The sequence below is a fragment of the Tachypleus tridentatus genome, chromosome 8 (genome assembly GCF_004210375.1).
Source record: "Tachypleus tridentatus isolate NWPU-2018 chromosome 8, ASM421037v1, whole genome shotgun sequence".
Taxonomy (NCBI): Eukaryota; Metazoa; Arthropoda; class Merostomata; order Xiphosura; family Limulidae; genus Tachypleus; species Tachypleus tridentatus.
The window spans coordinates 125,329,329-125,344,384 of NC_134832.1; the positions used below are offsets into that span (position 1 = coordinate 125,329,329).

Below are 15,056 nucleotides of genomic sequence, written 5' to 3' on the forward strand. Positions count from 1 at the left end.
ATTTTTTTACCTTACAGATATTATTCTGACAAATTTGTCTGATTTTGTATTGCCTTCAATTTTCTATATTTGCAGATATAAACTAGAAAATAAGGCTCACCTATCACATTCTATCACAAATTGCTGATACCTCTCTTTGAGAATTTCTATTATACCATCTATGACCAACAGAAAGACAAAGTTTTAATTTAGTGAATGTTGTATAATGCTTTATTGTTCACAGTAGAAATTTTTAGTTATTTTGTTTACAAATTAAAAGTTGCTCTCACCAAGTTCAGTTCAAAGGGCAGAAGGAATTATCTTAGGGCACTTGTGCTGTAGTAAGAAAGACAAGTTAAATTATAATAATTATAGTATATTTTTTTGTGTGTATTATTATTGTATGTTTTTTGTGTATCTTTCCAATAAATAAAAATTATTTAATGTACTAGTACCATCACTACAAAAAGTACCTTTAAATTTTATTAGGAAGCTGACAGCAAAACAACAACAGGATAAATGTAAGTGCTACATTTCATGTTTTTATGTATATTTCTTTTATTTATTGTTATACAATTAGAGACTTGTTAAGTTAAAAACAGATTATGTATGGTAATGAATAATAATAATAAAATGATTTCTCCATAAGATATGTTTAAAAGTAACTCATGTTTTACATCATTCAGTAAGCTAACATAAGATATGTACGTGTGCTCACTGAGAGGTTTACAGCTTGTTTCATAGTTCAAAATGTAACACAATAATATAATTAAGTAGAAAGAGATGTAGACTGTTATGAACCTAAAGCTATTTAGGATAAATAAATGTAGATTTGTTATAATCTGTAGTCATTCTAGTAAGAAAAACAAGAATAATTCAGATTTATTTCATATTTTTTATGGTGACTATCAGATCGACCAAGTTAACGAATAAAACATGAATAAATTTCCAACATGAAAATCATCTTACACTTGGCAGTCCTACAGATTTGAGGTGCTCAATTGTACTTTTGCACAATAATGTACATAAATTTTTCTTTAGGTGCTTTGTTAATTGTTTGTATAAATTTGTCATCATCACTCTTGTTAATGTGCTACTTTACTTATTTATCACCCGTAATAAGCGATACTTTTATATCTTGCCTAATACACCAGTTTATTACTGTGGCACTGATGATCTATGGTATGGGTATTATTGTTGAGAGCACATTAACCCAAACTGGGGAGTGCAGGCTCTTTTGTGAATTGCCAAAAGAAGACACCGGTGGTGAACGGAACGAGTGTATGCTCGTCCACTTTTTTAAAGTGTGAACTGCTGAATACAATGGGCTACTAGATGAAAACAAACACAGAACTGAGTTGGTTGTAAAGGTAAATAACCATCAATACCATATCACTGATACCGTAGTACCAGTAAGCTATGTAAAAACACATCAAAATTGTATCTGTATTTGTGGCCAAACTGAATGGATGTAACTAATGAGTTGGCTTCACTCATCATTTAATTTAGTCCAAGGCTTTCCCTGACAAAGTTTTTGCATCATTAATAACTATACTCAATTTTATACCTAATTTTGGCTTTTTTTCCAAAACTCAAAATGATAGTGGATAAACTTTAGTTAATTTCACATGAAGCACTGTTTCATAGGAAAACTTTTTGGGTTTGGGTACTATGCACAAGGAGGTGTAAAAATTTATTAGCTTATTTTAAACAGGTCAAGTGTGTACAGGGTGGCCCTAAGTCCCTACCCATCCATATATCTTATGTATCCAGTGTATCTGTGTGCTGTCCCTCATTCTCGCTGTATAATATTATGTTACGCCATGTTCTGTGAGACATTTTCTCGACATAGCAGGGGTTATTGTTCCAAATGCCACTGTAACAGCTACCTTCAACTCATCATTAGTATTATAATGTTGTTTAGACACAACATATGGATGGGTAGGGACTTAAAGGCCAGCCTGTAGTTTCTCCCTAAATTTCCAGAATGTGCTGCCTTTGTTAGTGAAGTAACCTATCCTATGCATCCTCATTTAATATCATTAATTATCTACCAGTACTTTTATTCACTGATAAAACAAAAATACATTCAATTAAGCCTGTTATTTGTCAAATGGTAATAATCAAGGGTTCATTTTAATGGTGTTTAGGAATTACTAAATAGTACATAACTTTCCTGATGATGACATGTGTATACACAGATTTTTGAAAAAAATGTTAAATAAATGAAGATTTTTCCAAGTTTACTATTTGTTTTATTCATTATGAGACATAGACCTGACAAAAAAACATTTTTCATTGAAAAATTAAAATCATTCATTATACTATTATTCAGTCAAACAATAAAAATAACTCACCACATTATTTTCAAGTAAGTAAAAAAAATGTTATTTTCAAATATGGCTGACTTACACTAGTCAATACTCTGACTCCACATACTCATGGACAAATATTTAGGAAAGATAACTAATATGACTTTTTGTTTACAAAATCTAACAAAATTTTGTGAAAATACAAGTACCATTCTAAAAGTTATAGTATGTATACTTTTATCGTTACTTGGTGGTTACAAAGCCAGTCAAAACAACAAAGCCCATACAGAAAATTAAGCTACATCATCTTACCTTTCTAAGCATGTTGTTATTGTTCACAGGCGTTTTAGAAGTTGTTTTATTTATATCATTTCTGAAACTGTCTGTGCCTGTAGAAGACATTCCACTTTTAATATCACCACTAGAAAAGTGAGGTTTGAATTCGGAAATAGCATCTTCATCCTGATTTAAGAGTTCCCTTAATATTACATTTTTGGATGAAGTATTAGAGCTTTCATCACCTGTAACTACATATGTTCCCTTTATTACCAAACCATTTTCTGGACCTATAGCATTACTTTGTGAACTACTGTTATCACCAAACATTTTTGAAAATGAAGTTGCTTCAGCAGAAGATTTTCTATCCTCAACACTCTGAGCTAATACATTTCTGAGTTTTGGATTAGTTCTAGCTGGAGTGTGATGCTCTGAAAATGGTACCAATGGAACATCTCTGTTAACAGAGTTAATGTCCGAAATAACACATAATTCATCTTCCACCTTCTTCACCTCTGATAACACAGGAGTTGCTCTTCCACTTGAAGGTGGACCCTGAAGAGGACTATATGTGTATGTTGTAAGTGGAGTTAGTCTACCAACCCCAGCATTACTTGGTGAAGTCATCTGAGGGGCTGGAGAATGTGTTACAGGTAAAGTGTCTGTTGAGAAGACACTGGTAGTCAATTGGGCCTGCTGTACAACACTCAAAGTCAACCTAGCATTACTTTCACTACTGGCACAAGTCACTGATGAAGAACTGGGAACAGTACTGCTTGAAGTCAATACTTCTCTGTCATTTCCTGATGCTATTTCCCAGTTTGGTGAAGAGAAAAGTTCAAGGCCAAAATCATCAAAGCTGATTTCATGAGAGGATGAAGGCAATGAGGTAAGGCTGGAATAAAGGGAGCTAGAAGAAGGCTCACTAACTACAGCATTTAAAGTGGCACCAGTGCCCATACTACTGGATGGGGAAGAACTTCCAGTGACAAAAGGAGTACCATTTCGTTGACTCACATTTGGAAAGTCGGGGTCTCTATTGAATAGATAAAACATGTTGAACTAAAATATATATCAAAATAAGTTTAAAAGATGCTGATAAAAGAGGTAAACCATCTACTGATCTTTGTAGGTTTTACTAATTTAAAGATTCTGAATATTTATAAAAAGTAAAAATACTGATGCACTCTTAAAGTTAAAAACCATTTACACAAAACAAATAAGTTTAAGAATGTCTTAATTTATTTCATACCCTATGACTCAACATTTACAAGACCATTTTACATAGTTATATCAAACATTTAATTAAACAATTTTGCCAATGTATGTCAATGAGCTCACCATTGAAATGTAGTTTATAATTCCAACTGTTATATTATTATTCAAGTTTCAAAAGGAAATATTTAAGTAAATATTCAAGTTTTCACTCCTCTGTGGCACATAATACATCTATACTTCGAGTTACCAATTTTAGATTTCCTCTCTTTCCTTCCATGATTTCCTGGGTTTCCAACTTGTTAGAAGTAGATACTTAATTCAGTTTCATTGTTTGCAATCATATTTTTCTGCTCTGAGCACGAAACAAATTGTTTGACTTATTTATAGCTTTCCTGGAAAGTCAATTAAATTAGTTTTGGAAATTTTATTAGTTTATTTTTGTTTTAAAATGTATATTTGAAAGGAAAATTGATGATTTTCTAAAGGAATGATACAGTACAGAAAAAGACTAGTGCTATATAAGTATGCTCTCAATGTACAAATTACCAAAATAGACATCATCCCTAATATAAGTACAAAATTTTTGTATATTCTTTAACAAAAGCAACTAAATTGTGAAAATTATAATCTTAGGAGATTATGTAATAAAAAGTTTAAGAAAAAAAAAGTAAATACAATTTCACAAGACAGTTAACTGTATCCTAACTATAACCTGATCTACTGTTAAACCAAGTTTTTCCACTTTGTTTAATTACCTCTTGTGTACTTCAGGTGTGAAGGGCATTGCACAAGAACAAAATTAAAAGCAAGCAGAGTGAAAATGTCACAAAGTACAGATTGTTAGGATAAATGTTTCTAAATGTTTGTTACAGCCTGCAGTCAGTCTAGACTGACTGTACAAAGTTTTGCCAAAATAACTTTTGATACTAATTTTGGAGGTTCTACAGGCTATATGAATAAAATGTGAAAACTGTAAAATGAAAAGAAATATTTCTACTCATAGCATAAAAAAAACCACTTTTTACTACAGCTAACTCAGTAAATACTTCATAAATTCACAAACAAATCTTTGGAAACTATACTTTATTTAAAAAACAAACAAACCTGATTTTAGTGAACAACAGTGATATAATGTTTACTAAATTTTGTACAGTAACTATAGTTTCATAGTTACATGGTGGTTACAAGGTTGATCAAAAATGACAGAGCCCATATACAAAGAGTTAAAAGATCTTATTATCACAACCATTCATTATGGTGTTATAAATATACTACCACTCATCATATTGGGCTACAGAATTTATCATTCATTATTAAGCACATTTTCATAAATAAATAAATACACAACAAATGGGCTTGACCTTACACAGTGCAGTTCAACAACATACCCGGGTTACAGTTTATATTTTATGCCAAATTAACATGTGAACCTCATAACAGCTTATAAAACTTAACACCGATGCTAGTTAAATTAAACTGGCTTGATACACAAGTTCACAATTATTAGCCTTAAATGAACATTTAAAAGTAGAAACATGTTGCATCCATGGACTAAAACAATTAATTAACTGAGGAACATACCAAAGATAACATGGACAACAAGTATAATCAGGTGAAAAATATGAGTAAACACTGATAAATTCATAAATAAAATTCATGACACTGGTTGTTTCAGCAAACTGTTACACAAGATCTTTCTGCATTATCCATCCCTAATTTTGAATTCATGAAATACAGTCAACAGCACCAATCACAAACTCTTGGAATACACTAAATGAACAGTGGAACTGCCCATCAAACTTATAACACACCTACAGAACACACTGTCAAAGAAAAAACAAGAGTCAAACCATGAATTTTAAGATTCACAATATGACCATACTAACCACTAAATGCCACACTGACCCCAACAAATAAGGTTCCTGCACAAAAAAGTCAATATACTGGTTTACTGTCTTGTGCTGGATTTTATGGAAACAGTCACTGTTTTCTACTACGATAGTCATCACATTTTAAGATCGTGTATTCATTGAGAAAATTTATTACTCTTTATTCATTCTCATGCACAGTGTACACAAGTTTCTATCCTAATTACTCTTATAAGGAGGTTAACTAAAAATAGCTCCACCTTCAAAGTTGTGGTCATGAAGGTCATTACCGTTTCTGTTATCTAAGTGTGAATGTGACTGATGTTCCTGCTTGCTTGAAAATAAAACTTATGTCATTTTTAGATCTGACAGTACTTACCCCTTTCCAAACAAAAAGAGGGAAAATATACTGAGTATTCACTGAAATATCAGTGAACCATCATTTGTAACAATGGAAAGACAAAGAAAGTTTATAAACTTTACTGTTTGTTTCAAAACATTATTCATAGATATAGATAATGATTTTGCTTATTGATATGGCATCTAAATATTTTAGTTTTCTGGTTCTACACTGTACAAAAAACAGTGTAAGTTGTGCTCCTCAAAGAAGGTACTGTGTAAACTATATAAAAGTTTTGTGTTTTCAAATGCTACCACTGATGTGCAATTTTCAATACAAAATTATACTTACCTAAAACCATTGTGTTGGGCAGTCACAATTGCTATATGTGTATACAGACTGTATAAAATTCAACATAAAGATTGTACATCAGCCAACACATCTGTGTTCTGTTTTGTTAGTCCATAATAATTGTTTTTAAACCAAACTTCTATTATAGCCATTCAAATACCAAGCTTGTATTGTTTATCACAGTTTTTTTTTTTTACAATCTAACTTTCAAGTAGCACGCTTTTTGTCTAAATATACAATTGATTTTATTATTATTTCCTGTTTTACAGACATGGTCCGTACATGAATGTAGATCCATAGTCTGACACACTAACCACTAAGCCACATCTGGCCAGAATAGCAACAAAAAATGTAGAAATCAAATAGTTTATTCACAACCTCATTTATCTTGTTAAAATAAACAATAGGCACATGCTCTTCACTTTACTAGTATATAGGAACAGGAAAAGTACATCACAAGTAAATCAAGATGAAAAACTGATGTACAAGGATGAACAAAAAAATGTTTCAGAAAACTGACATTTACATTCATTTAACAATTGTTGTAATTACATTTTCTACTACAACTAATAAGATTTTGTTTTATTTATCTAAATGCAACATTTGTATCTAGATTTGTCAAACTTCTTAATAAGGTTTACTTTCAAATTAACATTTTTGACTAGAATACAAATCAGAGTTTTATATTAAAATAAAATTGTAAATGCACAAAAATACAACTTTTCACATACTAATAACTATAAACTATTGAACTTTATGAATACACAGATAACAGTGTATATTCATTTGCAATTGAATTTATTCAACACAAACCTGAATTTTTATCACATTTCCAGCCTTTCATACAAAATATTTTTCATAGAACAATACTGATATACATATCAAAAAAGATTAAAACCAGTTACATCATAGAAAAGGATATTTTTGTAACAAAAAATTATTTTATATGTACATACATTTAATAACTATTTTTATACCTAATAATTGAATGTGTTGCCATAATGAATTCCTGTTCATTTGTCAAAGGATTGTAGGCAACACGTTTACTTCTAGTTTGGACGTGGATGTACTTTTCGGGAGCAACTCTTAATCGATAAATGCCACTGGTGTTGCTGCCAACCTGAAGGGCTATAAAGACAAATACATACATATACATAAATTTCAAATAGACAATAAATAAAGACATATCTAAGTACCTATATGATAAAGTTGCTTTTAACATTTCAGAATTCTTGGCACATTACATTACATAAAAAGCAATATGCGTGCTTAACCTCAGAAAACTTCAACAATCAATAAAATCAATGGATACTAACATCCATCACAGCAGTCAAGAAGATTCATAAAACTTCATATGAAGGATTTTCTTTAAACATTAAATGTACTATGCATGATAAAACACATAAATTAACCTATAAATGACGGCCATCATCAGTTGATGATGCCACCCGCATCATCACTGCTGTTTAAGGGTTAATAACTTGAAAATATTTTGTGTTCAAAACATATGATAGTGTTCAGTGTTGCTTCTAGGACTTTTCTCAAGAAGGCTAAATCTCCTAATGACTTCCAGAAAGTGTACATGTAATGAAGTAGGTATCAACTTCACAGGCATAACATGATTGAGTAACTTTTAATCAAAGAAAGAGTAAATTCATTCATGCTATTTGTTTCATTTTTGTACTGAAAATATGGTAAAATGTGGTATGTGAGCTGGTTGATTAATCCACTTTCATGTAAACACATGCACAGACAAAACTTACACTGCAATCATATTTCCTGTGACTATTTTTTTATTTCTATTTTTCACTGATTTGAATAGAAAACTGTAGTAATATTTTTTGAAAATTAACAGCTTCTTCAACATCTTTGAAATTTTAATTTTTTCTGCAATTATCAACCATGAATATCTTATAACATCAAGGGAATCTCCTTCACAACCAAATGCCAATGTAATGCAGCCAATTCCATTCACTTTCCACATCCAAATGAGCTAACTACTGGTCTGAATTTTCCTATTATGATTGAATATATACTACTTTTTTGTGTATGTGTGTGTGTGGACTGGTATGCAGGCAAATGATTATTTTACACCAGTGGCAATCAAAACAATGTAAATATGCAAAGTATACATCCTAGAAGCAACACTGGTATTGGTTTAACCCTTCTCAGCCCATTAGGGTATCACTGATATCTGCTTACATTTTTTGAAAATTTCTCAAACAGAAAAATTGCATGTGACTTTGTACAAACTTCCTAAATAAATTATTTTCTGAATTTGTCCAGCTTTTCAAAGCTGTAAAATTTCCTAAATTTTGTTGTGGAACATTGTTTTCCAAAAAATAAGTCCTTTCTTGTTACTTTTGTTTTTCTTTCATCAAAATTTTTCATTTCCATATATCCTGTTTTAACTTGTTTGATAATGAGGAATGTATTTCTTTTCATACTTTATTTGTTGAATGAAGTAATCACATAAACACATTACGACTGAGAACAATTTATTGGTGAACTATGACATCATCTGTGATAATGGCATTACCATTTCCTTCGAAAGGTTTCATAATGGGATATTTGGCCAACAGCATTTGTGGCCAAATCAATTTATATGTAACTGTAATAGTTTGTATTCAATAAAAATATGTTCTCTTTGCTCTTTTAAATTTTGTATTACTTGAATACACCAAACTTAACAACATATTCAATAAAAATATTTGTGTCATCTAAACAGTTTGCTGTTGGAGGACTGAGCTTTAATGTAATTCCTTCTACTAAATATCTTCACATGAAGTGTATTTATTTCAAAGAAACATAATATAATGAATAAAAGTTATTAGGCATGACTGGGATACCATCAGAAACCACAGAGTTATTTGGTAGGTATTTCAAACTTTCTGTTGAGGTTGCTTCTTTACAACTTACTGCACTAAAATTGAGCATTTTTCAAAACCACAACTAATTTTTATATTGGATTATTGTATTCTCACCTACAGAAAGTTAAATCTTAGAATCTCCCCTTTCTAAGGGTTAATTAGCTTTAGGCTGTAGCCCTTGTGAAAGTTGAGAATCACTTTCTGACAGTTATCAGATTTTAAGGCTGTATCCCTTTTCAAAGCTGAGAACCAATCAAAGTTTGCAAGAACTTCCAGGGCAGTACTATAAACAAAGAGTTCAACCAATAAATTCACAACCAAATAAACAGAAGATGTAAATAAAATAAATGTTGAGATAACCAAGAACACTGAAATTTGACTGGGAGAAATAAACATAAGCTTATGAGCCAGCAAAAAAAAAAGCATTTTTATACAAAAATTAAACGTGTTATATAATAATAAAACACCAATTCTACAATAATTTTGAGTAAGAAACTATTAAAAAACAAAAAGAATTATGCAGTTATGTAAAAATTTAAGAACTGCAATATTTCTGGATAAGACATCTAGTGATTTAAAGGAACTTAAAAAAAATTTGAACATTTCTTTTGCATTTTGATTCACAAAATGAAATAAGTATCATATAATGATGAAATATCAATGTTACAATGATTTTAAACAATAAATTGTTGAAATACAAACAGAATTACACAGTTATGTAATAATGTTTACTAGAGGAACTTCTAAGATTGCATGATATTAATTCAGATGAATAGGAAATGGCCTTAATTAAAAGAACAATCAAACTACAAAGATATTCTACAACCACTAGGTTATCAGTTGCATACCCTGACTGCCAACATTGTTTTCAGACCTTGAAACTAATAAACATCATTTCAGAATAATATATTAAAAATTAAACTATGTTCCAAAGAAACAACCTTTGTCCGATCCTGTATATTTCAATTAAATTTTAAAGTTGCATTGTGACTGTGTACTCAATGACCTAAATAAATACCAGACAATAAAAGATAAACTATTCTTATGATGCGTATTTGTACAACTTGTATAAAAAAATATTTCATAGCCTATTAATACTAACGAGTACAAGAATAGATTTCACGATAAATTAGACTAATAATCAACAACGGTCATATTTAAACTTACTTTCTTTAAGATGCTGATTCAGCTTATGAAGATCTTTAGGGTCACACAGTCCTTGGATAATTCTTTCAACAAGATCCTTGTTGAGATACTGACTGTATGTTGAAGACACTCCACTAAATACAGTAATATTACATTACTAACACTAGTTACACAGATACATCCAAAACCTTTGTTATAATGCATACTACTGTAATGAAGATGTTTACTTTCCCAATTTATATTTTGTTTAGAAGACAAAATTACAGTTATAAATCAACTCTGTAGTCTACTGCATTACCTGGTGTATGTATATTTTGTTCCAATTCAAATTTCCATCATCTCTTTTCATTCTCCTTGTAAGAATTATATATACAGTTTCAAAATATAGCACACTTTTACTATAACACAATTATTTCCTTAAATGTTTGCACTGTATTATGTACAGTTGATAAACATAGTATAGATCAATATTTGTAAATAATCACAATCCTAACTGTACCAGAATCAATCTAAAAATAATTCAGTTTAATTTTTGAACACATTATTCTTCGCTTTATTCAGAAAATTTACAAGATTTAAGAATTAGCAAACAGAAACAAATTAAATTATATTTTTTATATCCAAGCCAAGTAAACCTTAAAAAAAGAATCCATAAAAATCAATAGTGTTATGGAGTTGAATGTGAACTTCTTAAATGTTCTCTCAATTCACAGTATGACTATTTTCTCAGAACCAAATAACTTACAAATAATAGGTTTACAGAGATGTGAAAGAAAACATCTCAGACATTAATATTTCCTTACCCTGAATATATATTTCTTATAGGTACTTACATCATCTAACCTAAAGCTACATTTGATCCTGATTTGCCCTCTAAGCATTACTAAAAAACTTTTTTAACAGTGTGTCTTTTACACACCTTCATTTCTTTGCCATTCCCAAACTGCTGATCTTTTACTACCCTCTACCAATCATACTGCACCATCTACTAGTGCAGCTTCCTCCATCTACTATTCTGAACCAACCATCATTTTCAAGAATTCATAGGTACAAACTAGAAACACCAGCACATCAGCAGAAAGGAAGGATGAGAAACGGGTGAGGAAACATATTTCAATGTAAAAAAAAAAAGTACTACCTCCACTTGCCAAAGTTAGAATCACATACTGTAAAAGTGGAGGAAGCTGGTATAGGCACAACAGTATTCAATCAAGTGGAAAGTAACTGCCTTGAAAGAATAGGAGTGCCATAAAACATAAAACAACAAACATCTAAAGTACAAAACCACTAAAGGAAATTATGGGATAAAAGACCATTCAATATCAAACATACAAGTCAACTCAAACAACCTATAAGACAAAGGACACAAATGTTAAAAAAAAAAAGGTAACCAGTTAAAATAGCAAATTTTGCCTCAAATCAAATCCCCAAATAGATATGTCTAGTAGTAAAGGAAAAAGGAACTTGTAAACATAACAACCAACACACGCACAATATTAGCCAAAAGTGCAATTACTCAGACACTAAATGTCATGTACAACCAGTACCTATACCAAAAATGTAAGCTAAAATAATTCGTATGGTAAAACAATTATAAAATTCTAATTTACCAAATACTGGCAATGAAAATATCAAAGAATTAAATCATCAAGTGCAAATATTAGGTCCATCCACAGCAGGAAACAAAAAGAGTTGCTGAAGATGATTAAACATACTGGGAATGAGAAAACTACAGCTATAAAAGTTGTTACAGGTCTTCCAAGAAAAATGAACAATATCTAACTCAGCAGATTACATAGAGACACTGTAACAGGTAGAAAGTGCCATAGAAATAAACTTCCACATAATAGTTATATCCTTCTTACAAAAAATATTGACATGGAAGGATTGACTGGTTGTAATTAAACAAAGAGGTATATAAAAGGCTATCTCTGTGTTCTGTTCACCAAAGGTATTGAAACCTGGTTTCTATCATTTTAGATCCACTGCACCACTGGCATGATGTGAATGGAAGAAAACATCAGTCAAATATAAGACATGAACTCCTTATGAACTAAAGCTTGTGCTTCCTCAGCAGACATTGTTGATCCTGAGATGTGGAGAATTACATCATGACCACTGTCTATTAATGGGACAATTTAATCATCCTTCATATTAAATCTTGAATTCATATGAAAAAATTAGAATTCAGAAAATAGAAATATTTCTAAAATGAACAAGTAAGAACAATGGAACTCCAACACGAGTCAAAACTTAAAATTTGTAACGGATATAAATTTGTGACCAAACACAATCAAAACTTTGTAGTTACATGAATAACAAGTTAAAAACACACATATTACACACTAAAATGCAAATCTACAAAGTGATCTTTGTGGTAGAATAGTAAAGGGAGCTAACTGCCCTAGTACAGATGGTACAGTATGATTAGTAGATGCTAACCACATGATCATCATGTATTCTGAAATGGCACAAAAACTGAAAGGGTATTAATAAAAACTGGTACACTGTTAGCAGAACATTTTTTTAGCAATGCTTTGAGGGCAAACCTCCAAGATTGAGATTACTTTGGGTAAGAGAAAATAGTACTGTTTTGGAACTAAAGCAGATAACACTTACCTGGTATCAATGGCTAAGATCTTGCCTGTTATGTCTAGCCTTGTTGTAAACTGTTCTATACCAGATGAGCCTTGATTCTGTTCATTTGAAGGGATTCGACGAGCCACACAAAACAAAAAGTTTTGTGCATCTATTGAAAAAAAACAACAACACATTTTACATTACAAATGAATTAACATACTGACAGCACCATGAACATAATGACCTTTGTCACAAAGGTGAAAAACAAAGACGAAACTTAAGAACTAACCCGAAGTCTCAGCTTCTGAATTATCTGAATGGTCAGCAGGATGAGGTAGGAGAACAGTGGAGATCTGCATGCTCTCATAGTGAGATACACGTGTCTGTTTTTCTTCCATACTCTCGTCAGGATCTTCAAAAGCTTTAATCAGAAAACGGCAGTTAAACGTCCGACTTTTACTTGTACTTATGCCAGGTTCTGTGTTCCAGCTAAACCCATTACCTGCAGAAGAAAAGTATTAATATAAATATAAAAGAACAAAATGATAATATAGAGAGCTTACAAACATTGAGAATAACAGCACTTGGTGCACCCTTCTCCATTTATAAATATCCAGTAAATTTCTGAACAAAAATATAAAAAATTGTAGGCTCTCATCTCAAAACATATTTATTAAAAATATCATGAGAGACTAGTAGATACACCACAGAGTTTTGTCACATAATACTCTCAATATTTTAGCTAAACAAGAGAGAATTTTCTATAGCCATAGCACTTGAAATTTTTTTAGGTGGGATTAAAATAAATTAATCTATAAGACCTTTTTTTTTTCCCCATTAGATATATTTTTGTGTACCAACAATGCCATGTGTGAGGCATTCATATAGCCAATTTGACTTTATTACTCATTAAGATCTCTACCAGCCTGTCCTGAAAATGAAATTATTTCATGCAGGATTAGAGTAAATTAATCTAAGAAACCTTGGGTATGATCAAACACATCAATGAAAAAGGTTTCACTTCCCAAGTCCAAAACTGTAATTAGTTCTCAAATTTTTAAAGAGATAACACAGCCATGAACTAAAAGTTTGTACTTGAAAAAACACAATAAAACTCAGAGCCATTCTACGAGGCACAATGCCATGACAAAAAAATGAATGCCATGTCACAATTAAATGCTGGAAATTACAATAAAAAGTTCATGAAGAGTTGTGTATCACTTTTGAGTATTTTTTGAAGATATTTTGAAATACTAATGATCTCCAATGTAGTAATTCATAGTATTTTCATGTTTTTTATAAATATCATTATATTTCTAACTGGTTTCACTAATGCAAGGAAAAAGTTTAAGGATAATCTTCAAAAATGTCATGTCCTATTTAAGAATCAAACAAACAAATTAAGCACCATCACAAACTACTATTTGAAGACATCTTACCTATTGACATTGGTAACAAGTTACTACTGAATCTCGCATGATCTCCCACATGGATTATGTTGTAAATACTTTTCCCCACAAGATCATCCTAGTAAAACAATAATGAAAATATTCATTTCAATTTAGCACCAAACTGGCTGCTAGTTTAAAGGAACTTAATTTAAATATATTTTATTCAGTTTGTTAGATAAAAGTCACACACCATTTTCACATTACTTGAAAAAAATTTACTTTTCAGAAGAACAGAAATATTCGATACATAATTTGTTTATTTCTTTCACCAAAATGTATATATATAAAGAAAAAAACATTTTCCTAGAAAGGTGCATATTTTTTATGAAGAGTAAAGTAAGGGTGAGCTGCAGTTCTCTTATAGAATTAACCACTTCTTTCATCTCATTTCAAAATTAATTGACAACTTAGTTTCATAATGGTTACGATAAAAGTTTTCAAAGGGGTTGGTACAACTTGTTATGTTAAGACAAGCTAAATATAAAATTGTGTGTTTTTCTTATAGCAAAGCCACACTGAGCTATCTGCTGAGCCCACTAAGGGGAATTGGACCCCTGATTTTAGCTTTGTAAATTCCTAGACTTACCACTGTAGGGAGCAAATATAAAATTACCAAAGACTAGTAATGTGACTTGAAATGATGTTAACAAAAATCAATTTCAGAA

General features: G+C 30.8%; 1 protein-coding gene across 23 annotated transcripts in view; it reads right to left on the minus strand.

The window, feature by feature from the left end:
• LOC143223427 (uncharacterized) overlaps positions 1 to 15,056 on the minus strand; it is a 146,540-nt gene that overhangs the window by 40,925 nt on the left and 90,559 nt on the right. For all 23 annotated transcript variants that reach the window (XM_076451406.1, XM_076451393.1, XM_076451394.1 and 20 more), the window contains exons 6-11: positions 14,380 to 14,467; positions 13,230 to 13,442; positions 12,980 to 13,109; positions 10,382 to 10,494; positions 7,322 to 7,472; positions 2,604 to 3,603 (exon numbers count right to left, since the gene is read on the minus strand). In XM_076451406.1, the coding sequence (XP_076307521.1) occupies positions 2,604 to 3,603; positions 7,322 to 7,472; positions 10,382 to 10,494; positions 12,980 to 13,109; positions 13,230 to 13,442; positions 14,380 to 14,467 (1,695 nt within the window). The remainder of the gene's footprint in view (positions 1 to 2,603; positions 3,604 to 7,321; positions 7,473 to 10,381; positions 10,495 to 12,979; positions 13,110 to 13,229; positions 13,443 to 14,379; positions 14,468 to 15,056) is intronic.